Consider the following 12,529-nt stretch of genomic DNA (forward strand, 5'->3'; position numbering starts at 1 on the left):
AATAACTAAACAAAAAGCAATTTAAGTTTTGTTTTAAAGATTTATTTATTTTTATTGGAAACTCAGATATACAGAGAGGAGGAGAGACAGAGAGGAAGATCTTCTGTCCACTGATTCACTCCCCAAGTGGCCACAATGGCCAGAGCTAAGCCGATCCAAAGCCAGGAACCAGGAGCTTCTTCTGGGTCACCTATGCGGGTGTAGGGTCCCAAGGTCCTGGGTCATGCTCGACTGCTTTCCCAGGCCACAAGCAGGGAGCTGGATGGAAAACGGGGTCCCTGGGACACGAACTGGCACCCATAAGAGATCCCAGTACGTGTAAGTTGAGGACTGCAGCTACTAAGCTACCACGCCAAGCACTTAAGCTCAGTTTTTATACATAGATAAACAGTAGAACATCGGAGATATAAAGACTATCATCTTAAGGAAAATGTACTTTGTCATGGGCTGGAAAAGAATGGCAAGTATCAGCTGTGGCCTACTGGTTTGTAAGTCAAGTTTTCCTGAAACCAAGCTACCATCATTTCCATAAGGCAGAGCCATGGGATGTGGCTGCGGGCGTGCTGCAAGAGCAGTGTGGGTAAGACACAGCCCACAAGCCCACCATGCCTGCAACATTTACTCTCAGGAAAAGCAGTCCTGTTCCATGAAGCACCTAAAACAGAGCCCTGGGTAAGAACATTTTCAATGTAATTTCTAAATGAACGACAGCAGATTCTCAGATCCACGTGCTGGGGAAAAGATGAGTCTGTAATTTCCTTTAAGAGACAGCACCACAAATACATCTCATTTACACAGATGTGATGGTAACAACTAATCCCACTTCCATAAATTCTTAAATAGCCTTTTTTTTTTATTTTAGTAAGAATTTTCCTTATAAATCAAGTCAAGGGACTCCTATTGTGGCACAATTGGTTGAGCCACCACTTGCAACATCAGCATCTCATATTAGACTGCTGGTTCAAGTCCCAGTCGCTCCAGCTTTGAATCAGTTCTCTGCCAATGGCTATAATTCCTGGCTGGCTTCAGCATGACCCAGATGGCTACTGCAGCCAATAATGAATTACACAGCACTGGAAGACCTCTTTCACTCTCTCCTTCATTCTCTGTCACTCTGCCTTTCAAATAAATAAGTCTTATATATACCTTCAGTTCCTATTTATTTTTAAAGCTGCAGCACCCACCAGCGAGCACCAGGACTGAGGGAAGGCCAGACAAAGTCAGGTTGCAACACATGCCAACGAATAATGACACAGTGAGCAAGGCCATGCCATACCAGGCCATGTACATGAGGACTAGGTCTGTGGTGGGCTGTCTGGGCTAGGCCATGGAACCTGTCGTATCACATGAGATGAGGCCGGGGGGCTGGCCAGGCAGCTGTTTTCACTGGTATGTACATTGGCTGGTGCAGGTGACAAACCAAACCTGACCCTGCACTGGCTGGTACATCCACAAGTCTGAGGTCACTCCTGAGGTACAGTTCCTTGGGGCATTCCCTAACTGGATCTCTGGACTCAATCCCCAGGCACAGGAAAAAAATCACAATGTGTATCATCCAACCTTGAAGTCAGTGTAACAGAACAGGGCCTCCTCAGTTGCTGTTGCCTGTGCAGTGGACAGCATGGCCAGATGCACACAGGGGACATGAGAGCCAACTCATCCAGCCAGAAGTGATGTGGATTGCCTCATCAGAGAATGAAAAGTAGAACAGACTGGATACGTCTCCTGGTCAAGCTTTGAAGCAAGTGTCTGGGTCTGTGGATACACTAAGGTGGGCTCTCTCAACCAACAGACTTTGGGAAGATTTTCTTAATCCCGGCATAGAGAAGCTGACAATGTCTCTGAATTATCAAAAACACTCAAGTAACACCCTCATGACAATGTTCCCCACATCTGGGTCTCTAAGGCGTCATCAAATGATGGGCTTTAAGCAACTGATCATCAACGTTGCCACTTTCCTCAGTACTTGAAGAAATGATTCCCTATATAAAAGTCTGTACATTATATCGTGTATAGGTCAGGACCAGGGCTAAGTGGATTAAGTTGCTGCCTGTAGTACAGAGTGTTAAGTTGCTACCTATGATACCAGCACCCTGTGAGTGCAGTTTTCAGCCCTGGCTGTTCCACTTGCGATCCAGCTCCCTGTGAAAGTAGCAGAAAATGGCCCAAATGCTTGGGCCCCTGCCACACATATGGGAGACTCAGATGGAATTTCTTGTCCTGGCTTTAGCTTAACCCACTCCTGGACACCTGGGTAATGAACTAGAAGACTGAAGATTTCTATCTTCTTCTTTCTCTATCTCTGTAACTCTACCTGTCATGAAATACGTGAATCAAATGATATACGTGAGAAGTCAAAGAATTCATAGAAAATAGAAAAGCATTTGAGATATTTTCTACACCAAAATAAATTTACTTCTAAATCCCATTTTCCATGGGCTTTTTGAAATACCTTAGCATATATACTGTACAAATTAGTAATTAACTTTAACTAAGGAACTACTACATATGAATTGCCTTAAATTAGCTATGTCATTAAACACTAAGGGTAACAAATCGTTCCTATATATATATGTATTCTATATTAACCTAAACAAAAGAAGCACTTTCTCTAGTCTATCTAGATTTAAATTTTGCCCTAGTAAATCACTTTTCTTAAAATAATTTTTTAACATTTTATTCAGCGGTTTGTATTTCTCTCTAGAGACTAAGCGTGAAATGTGATCATGTTTTTTAAATCTAAAATGCACAATCATCATAGGCCCTTTTGTATCTTTAATAGCAGCTTTTTACTGACCAATTCAATAAATAGGAATGCCTGCCACACACCAGGAACTACTCTAAGTCTTGAGGACAAAAGCCCCAGCCTTTATGCAGCTTGCATTCATTATGATTATAATTCATTATAAGTTTTAGTTTGAATAGCACAAGTTACTCCCATAGCCTTAAATTTTTCCTTATTTTTCCTGGGTCAAACATTATCTATGTTATCGTTTTACTTACCATTCGCATTACAATAGTTATATAAAGTAATTTTGTTTGGACCTAGCTAATCAGAATCAGTGAAATTCACATTTATAATATTTAATCTTTCATCAAAAAGAATTAATGCAAAATGAGAGGATAGTAATTCTAAAATTTGTACATAATTCTCAATATTTACCACTTTCAAATGGCTGCTTATTATTTAGCTGATCATTATTTTTATTGCACTTCAAATTCTGCTAATAAACTAAGCATACAGAGAAATTCTATTACAAAGTTCTAATTACCTCTTCCTAGTCAGTCTCTGAAAAAGCATTTCACAATTGCAAGGCAATTCGATGTCAACAGTAATTTGTTTCTCTTCTCAAACTACTGCAGCCTTTCCCATGTGGTAGAATTACCTCTCTCCTTCTGTTAAAGCCACAGAAAAGGATCAAGAGTCCTCAAGCCAAAGGAAACACCAATGTTAAAATATAATGCACTGTGAGTACTGTCAGAAAGTCAACGCATTCCCTGAAAATTAACTTACTAAAAAAAAGAAGTGGGATTGGCATTGTGGTATAGGTTAGGCCACTGGCTCCACACCAGCATACCACAAGGATGCTACTTTGAGTCCCAGCTGCTCTATTTCCCTGCTAATGGCCTGGAAAAAGCAAAAAGATGACCCAAGTGTTTGCGACCCTGTCACCCATGTAGGTAATCCAGAAGAAGCTGCAAGCTGCTGGCTTTGGAATGACCTATCCCTGCCCACTGTCACCATCTGGGGACTATCCAAGAGGAGGGAAGGCTTCCTTCTCTTATACTTTCTCTCTCCATGAAATTGATTTTTCAAGTAAATTGAAAAAGAAAAAAAAAAACTTTAAAAAAGAAGAGACAATATAATAATGGAACCATCAAAACTTACAAAGTGATTATCAATTATGCCTGATGACATCTCCTTGAGTCTTATGGTTTAACACAAAATATGGAAAGAGGTTAGGGGACACTTAAATTTCAGGACACCTTCACCAATATTACAGTTGAATAATGCATCTTATTTTATCACATGCACAAAGCATTTTCATCAAACTCTTACAGCTTCAGTTTTCACTTCATTAACCTGCAGAAAATGCTTGCTGTGTGTAAGCCCAATGACTAACACCCAGCCAAATCAGTCCTATCAAGCAACAAGAAAAAAATTTGACTTTGTTTTTACTCCAGATACACTAGTTAATCAATGCCTTGTCACAATTGCTTCACATCTGCATTGTGATGTAAAACTGACTAGCACTGACGGAACACCCGGCCATCATTCTCTTGGATGAAGAGAAGCTGCTTTCACCACCTCTTCACAATGTTCTCTTTGCTCTCTCAAAAAAAAATTCTCTGTAGGAGAAGATATTCTTTAACAACAGTCAGGGGACAGGGCCCGGCACGGTGGCGCAGTGGTGCAGTGGTTAAGGTCCTCGCCTCACACGCCCAGGATCCCATTTGGGCGCCGGTTCTATCCCAGCAGCCCTGCTTCCCTTCCAGCTCCCTGCCTGAGGCCCGGGAAAGCAGTCGAGGACAGCCCAAAGCTTGGGGACCCTGCACCCATGTGGGAGACCCGGAAGAGGCTCCTGGCTTTGGATCGGCATAGCACTGGCCATTGCGCTCACTTGGGGAGTGGATCATGGGACGAAAGATCTTCCTCTGTCTCTCCTCTCTGTATATCTGCCTTTCCAATTAAAAAATAATAACAATTAAAAAAAAAAAAAACAGGGGACAAAAGAAGGGGAACTCCTTAAAGGAAAAATACCATTCCTGCAACTAACTCCCACTGCTTTCAACTCCATACTGCTCCACTTTGAATCCATTCCCTGCTAATGTGCCTCATAGGGCTGGGGATGATGAACCAAGTCCTTGAGTCCCTGCACCCACGCAGGAGATCAGAAGAAGCTTAGGGCTCCTGGTTTGATCTGGTTTTGCCCCGGCCCTTGCATCCATTTGCAGACCAGCAGATGCAAGTTCTCTTTCTCTTGTCTCTCTGTAATTCTTTCAAATACTTAAATAAATGTTTTCTTTACAATGTGTGGAACTGCTTGCTAGATTATGTATAAGTTAAGTCTTCCAAGTTTAAAAAAACTAATAAAACCACACAAATACAAGAACAAATATTAAGGCATTAATTCTCTAATCTCAATATTAAGAAAAGCCACTAACAATCACTCAAAACACAAAGGTAGTAAGGGATTAATGAATCTGACTACCAGTAGCATTTGGTAATAAAAACAAGAGAACAAAGTCAAAAGACAAAATAAAAGGGCAAGGTCAAATATCTCCCAAAAATATAAGTAGCATAAAGTGAGTATAAAAATGATGCTCAATCTAATTCATAATTAAAACTTCATTAAGACATCATTTCTTGCCTACACTGGTGAAAATATAAAACCCAACAAATATTCAGTTAGCAAGACCATGAAGAAATAGGTCTCCTCATCCACTGCCTCTGGGAATATAATCTTCCTTGCCCTTTGGGGGCAGTATTTCTCAGTGCCTATTAAAACTAATATATTCCTAGCCTTTGGCTCATTAATATTTTCCTTAAAAATTTTATTTACTTTTCTTAGAAAGGCAGATCAGATCCACGGAGAGGAGAGACAGAGAGGAAGACCCTCCATCTGTCAATCCATCCCCAAAACAACTGCAACAACTGGAGCTGAACCAATCTAAAGCGAGGAACCAGGAACCTCCCCAGCCCCCAACACAGGTGCAGGGTCCCAAGGCCCCAGGACACCCTCTACTGCCTTCCTAGGCCACAAGCAGGGAGCTGGATGGGAAGTGGAACAGCCAGGACACAAACCAGCACCCAAATAGGATGCTGACACCTACAAGGTGAGGTTCCAGCCACTGAGCCATCCTCAATAATCCTTTCTTCCAGTAATTTACAGTGAGGTTAAACCTTCAACAATGTAAGGGAGAATTAGGCTCAAGCGTGTTCAATGTGTCATCATTTGTAATGTCAAATACCAGAAACACCCTAATGCCCACAAGACAGTGGAAAAATAAAATACCGCACATCCATACAGAGTACTTCTCACCTTAAAAAACAATGAGGAAGATAGCTACAAATTTATATGCACTGATTTCTAAACTACAGCATGAAATGAGAAAAAGCAACGTTTAAAAAGATTATACAGATCTGAAGAGTATGATATCTTTCCTGTAAGAAAAGGGAGGGGGACTATAAAATACCTGCTCATCTAAATAAAAAGAAACATGGGAAAGATAAACCAGCAAACTAAGGAAATGACTGATCTACAAGAGGTAGGTAGGAATAGGAAGAAAATATAGGAGATTGGGAAAAATGAAAGTGACATTACTCAGAGAAAGCTATTTTATGCAGTTAGATATTTAGAATTGTTCATTTTTCACATACTCAAAACATTAAAAATGTAAATCGGAAGAGGGGAGTGAACCAAGGATACAAACAGTAACAACTGAAACTAACTGTATTGCAAATGAAATAACAGTATACTGCAGGGTTTCCCACGAAGCAGGATAAAATTTTAAGTTAGGTTGGAATACAGTACATGTTGATTACATACCCTAATAATAACATCAGGCCAACTGTACACACAGGCTACATTCTAGACAGGGGAGTTTGAGTTTGGGATAGCAATTTTAAAACTACTTTTTGTGTAATATACTAACTACTATAACACAAAGGAAAGAACAAAAAGATTGATTAGATCTTGATTTTCAAACTAGCAGTATAAACTCATGATTTGGAAAAACTGCACAATATGGGCACGGCAGGATGGCTCAGTAGCTAAATCTTTGTCTTGCATATGCCAGGATCTCATATGGGCTCCAGCTGATGTCCTGGCTGTTCCACTTCCAATCCAGATCCCTGCTTGTGGCCTGGAAAAGCAGTAAAGGATGGCCCTGCACCCATGTGGAAGACCCAGAAGCAGCTTCTGGCTCCTGGATTCATACCAGCTCAGCTCCAGCCATTGATGCCACTTAGGGAGTGTCTCAGCAGGCAGAAGACCTTTCTGTCTCCCCTTCTCTCTGTAAATCTGCCTTTCCAATAAAAATAAACAAATCTTTCAAAAAGAAAAAGAGAGAGAGAAAGGGAGGGGGTGAAAGAAAAGTAGAGAGGGAGAGAGAGAAAGGAAAGAAGAAAGGAAAGGAGGGAGTGAGGGTGGGACAACCTGCACAATATACACAGGAACACACATACAAACACACACCCAAGGAGACACACATATGTGTCCCAGGGCCTGTAAACAGGACAGCTCTGTGCTAATGAGCCCACCTGGTCCCCAGCAACTGAATTTCCCCATCACTCTCGGAGAAATGGAAGATCCCAAGGCTGAAGGAGGAAAATCACAAGATAAGCTTACACATCTGGGAGTGTCAGAAAGCAAGTGATTGTTCAGAAAATTATAAGGAGATGCCAGGAAAACAGGAGTCAACTGACAGGACTCAGCAATGCCAAATTTCAAATACTGTGTGCAATGTTCATTAAAATGCTAATACATATATTATAACAAAGAAGACAACACAAATCTGTAAGTCCATGCTGAAAAGGTAAAGGAGAGAGTTCTTCCTTACTTTGTATTATTACCCTATTCTACTTCCCAAACATTTTAGTTGTACTCATATATACTTCAGGCAAGAATTCTCAATAAATGTTAAAATTATGGAGTGAAGAAGGATATGAAGCAGAATATTTACAAGTCTCTGGGCATCTCCTCCACAAGATTCCTCACCACAAAGGGAAAAATGGTAACTTTCTCATGCACAAACATGGCAGATATCAGCTTCACCCAGAGATCAAAGCTAACAGCACCAGTAATGGGACACTTGGCCACTAGGAGCCTGCTGAGATGACACAGCATTACTTCTATGATGTTCTTTAAAACGCACAACCCTAAGCTATGAGGAAATGTCAGAAAAACTCAGTCTGAAAGACTATAATATAATGGCACATCATAAAAAGAAAAACTTAAGGAACTATTCCAAAATAAAATACATATCATCCCAACACAACACGTGATCTTGGATGGGATTCTGAACTCTAAATAGGGTATTATGATATGTAGTGAAATTTAAATGAGGCTAATGGTTGGATAATATTAAAGTATTTCTTAAGTTTGATCATTATACTGCAACTATATTACATGTTAATGTGAATCTGGAACTTTTCCTAAATCTGACATAATTCCACATGCCAAGGTTTTTTATTATTCTAATTAAAGCTTAGAGATTTTAAAATAAAATCAAAGCAGTCTGTTATAAAAGCCAAAGTCTCATTTAAAAATATGGGGGCAGATTTTTGGCAGCTGTTAGGATATCACTTAAAACACCACAGTCCCAAACTTCTAGCTTCGGCCTGCTCCAGCCCTGGCTAATGCAGGTTATTTGGAGGGATGAAAAAAAAAGAATGGAAAATCTCTATCTTGGGGGCACTGCAGTAGCATAATAAGCTAAGCCTCCACCTGTAGCACCAGCATTCCCTATGTGCACCAGTTTAAGTCCAAGTTGGTCCACTTCCAATCTAACTCCCTGCTTATGGCCTAGGAAAAGCAGTAGAGGATGACTCAAGGCTTTGGGCCTCTGCACCCACGTGGACGACATGGAAGAGGCTCCTGGCTTTGGATCAGCCCAGCTGCAGCACTGGGGCTTCTGGGGAGTGAACCAGTCAATGGAAAATCCTCTCTCTGTCTCTCCTTATCTATGTAAATCTGCCTTCCCTATAAGAAGAAATACATCTTTAAAATTTTTTTTATTTTAAATAAGGTATGACTTCACTTTAAGGGACAAGTGTTGTGAGGCAGTGTGTAAAGCCACTGCTTAGACAGCCTGTACCACACACTGGGATAAAGCTGGCTCCTCTGCTTCAAATTCAGCTCTGCTAATGCACCTGGGAGACAGCAAATGATGCCCCAAGTACCTGGGCTCCTGCCCCTCATGTAGAAAATCCAGAGGGACTTCCTGGGTCCTAGGTTTAGAATGGCCTACCCTAGCTGGCTGGGGAGTGAACTAGCAAATCAAAGATCTCTCTTTCTCTGTCCTCTCTCCCTCTCTCTGTCACCCTCTGTCTCTCTTAAACCCCCTCCCTATACCTCCCCAGCCCATCTCACCCTCTATTACTATGCCTTTCAAACAAATAATGAATGAATAAATGATGAATGCATATTTTCAAAAAGACAAGGTTGTGAAAAGCATATGTATCAAAAGTCACAATATAATTGAGATATATGTTTTCAAACACAACACTCAATAAAATTTATATGAAATTAAGACAGCTCTGAAAGCAAAAACTAAGCATAATTAAAAATGACTGTATTATATAATCTAGGAATACTATAAACACTATTAAATAAGCTAGAAACTAGTTATACACGTTTTTGAAATGCACTTCTTTCACTGTGCAAGTCAGAAATTCACACTCTGAAGAGCACAAACCTTGCCTAACAACAAAGCAGTATTCTTCAAGCATTACAATTATTTGTATAATTTTTCTTCAGAAGTCCAACTCACCGAGTACCATCTGCTTTCCAGCTTACTTTATATGGCTTCTGCTCTAAAAGTTTAATATTTTGCTTGTCCATGGAAACGGGCTGTGCTCCAGGGAATCCAGACCTTGGAGAAGAACATTTTATTGCTATCATGGCTGGTATCCACACAAAACAATACATGTCTTAAACTAACCTCAGATGAGTCATGCATTTATCATGATATTAATGCTAAGTAGAATAAAATCAGTTTCTAAAAAATGCTAAAGAAGCTTATCAATTCCTTTACATTTCAGCATGTAAATTAATAGGTTTCTAAACTGTACTGTATAATTATTGCACTAACTTTAAATTACTAGCATTATGATGTAAATACTTAAGTATTATATTCACAAATCTTTACTTCAGGAAGAAATCTAAATCTTGTCTTACATTATTATAATTATTATTATTACTACTACTATTATTATTACTGTTACTAACAGAACTCATGTTTCCCCAGCATGATATGCCTACCTAACAGGAACCATTAGGGAGATTGAGATATGCTAACATTCAACATACTAAAAACCATTATTATTTGTTTATTATCTTAATCTTTGACTTAAAATTAATTCTACCTGATCTGTTTTTAGCAATAATAAATTATCTTTACATTAGAAATTTGTCTTTGGGATTTTTCTGCATTACAATCTTTCTTCTGAGCTGGCAATGATCAAGATACGTAATTACAGGATCCAGGCACAGGATAATATGAGAATGGGAATCTTTGTGCCTGCTCCCAGGAAATGGCAGATAAACACTGGCAAGCCATGGTGGGGAGCAGAACATATTAAAAGCTGATTTTCCCAGCCTTCTGATCACAGAAAATCTGGAAAATGAGGAACAATCAGGTTTTACTTCTTGTCCCTTAATAAACTCATAGATAAGCCCAGCCCAAACATTAATCAGTGGCAGAATCAAAGGCACACACACAAAAAGAAAATACTAGGAAAGAAAATACAATAATTTCTAATTGCTTTAGGAAGACATATGAGTCATCTACTTTTTCCTAATTCTAGTCTTTATCATTATCTTCCAGAGAACACTGTCGATTTGTGCATTAATTTTAAATGTTGCAAAGTTTTACTTAAAACATTAAAATGTTTATTACCCTTCCCAGCCACAGAATTGATGACACTTCTGTTGTACCTCTCCTAACTTTGGTTGAGTTGTTACTTGAGTCACACCTTTCACAGTTATACCTTCCAAGAAAATAGCACCCTTTAAAAAAACAGAAACAAAAAATACTTTGTTAGAATTCAAATACATTTACAAAAAAAAAGTATTTTACTAATTTAGTTAATGAGGATATTAATTTATTTTAAATATTCTTATATGACTGTATCTTATTCATGCTAGTTTATAAGTTAACATTCAGGAATACAACAGTTAACACCCTTATTGTGAATGTATAAACACCATAGGTTTTTTTTTTTTCTTTCAGTTTTATATGAAGTTATCCAGCTACATTTAGAAAGATGAATTTCTTCCTTAAAAAAAATGTATTTAACTTGAAAGTCAGAGTTACATACAGAGAAAGAGAGATCTTATATCCAATGGTTCACTCCCCAAATGACTACAACTCCCAGAGCTGAGCCCATTCAAAGACAGGAGACAGGAGCTTCCAGGTATAGCATATAGGTCAAAGGGACCCAAGCACTTGAGCCATCTTCCTCTGTTATCCCAAGCCAGAAGCAGGGAGCTGGATAGGGAAACAGAGCAGCAAGGACTTGAACCAGAGCTTATATGGGATGCCAGCACAGTAGGCAGAGGATTGCCATGCTACACGACCACACCAGTCCCCAGAACATGAATTTCTTAAGCAAAGAAATACTTTGAACTGTGAGTTAAATAAAAGCAAATTTAGCCTAACTTCTACAATGCAAACACTACTTCAGAAAATGCAATCGAAGAATCAAGATGGCGGAATAGGGTAAGGACACGTTCAAAAGAACTGAAAACATTTAATCAGGATGAAGCAGAGAGGACATATTTCCAGGAAATGGGTAAGGACAGAACATCAGCAGAGGGGTACCTGGAGACTGACAGACCCAGGAAAGCAGTGGACACAACGGTGTGATCTTTCAGTGACTGATACTACAGCAGCATTCACTTTACAGCACGGGATAAAAATCCACCAGCCGCCAAAACTCCACCAGCAACCAGGTAGTCAGGGACTTTAACTGGGAGCTTGGGAGGTGAACCCAGACAAAGAACTGTACATCCTGCCGATTCGTTTGATTTGACCAGGAGCAGAGACAGAGCAGCAGATCACAGACAGGTAGTGCCAGAACAGTGTTGAAATTTCATAGCCCAGTCAGCTCTCTAGAGACAAATTAGGCGCCATTTTGCATAAGGAAGCAAAAGCAAGGGAAAGGACTGAGCATACACTGAGCTGAGAGTGAACTCATTTCTGACTCAGTGAACTGCAGCAACGCAGCATTCTACAGGTTCCGTTCAAGACAGGTCTGGGCAGCCCTCAGACCTGATGGCCAGCAGATCAAGAACTCTAGTAGTGGCATGTCAGGCGCCATTTTGTACACTGTGGCAATAGCTTTAGGACTGCAGGGGACAACAGTGAACTGCACATGTGCTGAGCTAACGAGAATTTACTGAGTTCAATACATTGCACTGGTCCCGCAGGAAAATAATACTGACAGTGGCATTGTATTGGTCAAAATAGGTCCGTGTGGCACCCAGACCTAATATCCAACAGATTCCAACAAGATCAGCGCCACTAACAACCTAACTAGATAGGATACCTGGTGTCTCTCTAATCCTGGGACCTGCTACAACCGGAATGGGAGAAAGGTTGCAGAGACAACGGTGTAGCCTCAGCACAGTATCACAGGAGGTAGGGAGTGGTGAGCCAGGAACTGGGGCTGTGCAGACCAGGGTGGAAATCTAACATAAGAACCCAAACCTGGAACTCACTGGAGATTGTGGCACAAGTGGCTGCAAGCAAAAACTTGTGTACCAACTGCAATAAGTAAAATTGCATTGTAGACCTGTGGGTG

The 12,529-nt window shown here is 40.1% G+C and overlaps 1 protein-coding gene across 4 annotated transcripts in view; it reads right to left on the minus strand.

Annotated features, from left to right (window-relative positions):
• The window catches only part of RNGTT (RNA guanylyltransferase and 5'-phosphatase), a 241,884-nt gene that overhangs the window by 191,647 nt on the left and 37,708 nt on the right, over positions 1-12,529 (minus strand). For all 4 annotated transcript variants that reach the window (XM_040983758.1, XM_040983756.1, XM_040983757.1 and 1 more), the window contains exons 7-8: positions 10,624-10,733; positions 9,496-9,597 (exon numbers count right to left, since the gene is read on the minus strand). In XM_040983758.1, coding sequence (XP_040839692.1) covers positions 9,496-9,597; positions 10,624-10,733 — 212 coding nt within the window. The remainder of the gene's footprint in view (positions 1-9,495; positions 9,598-10,623; positions 10,734-12,529) is intronic.

Source organism: Ochotona curzoniae, unplaced genomic scaffold (assembly GCF_017591425.1).
Source record: "Ochotona curzoniae isolate NIBS_2020 unplaced genomic scaffold, NIBS_Ocur_1.0 contig_3819, whole genome shotgun sequence".
NCBI classification, from domain to species: domain Eukaryota; kingdom Metazoa; phylum Chordata; class Mammalia; order Lagomorpha; family Ochotonidae; genus Ochotona; species Ochotona curzoniae.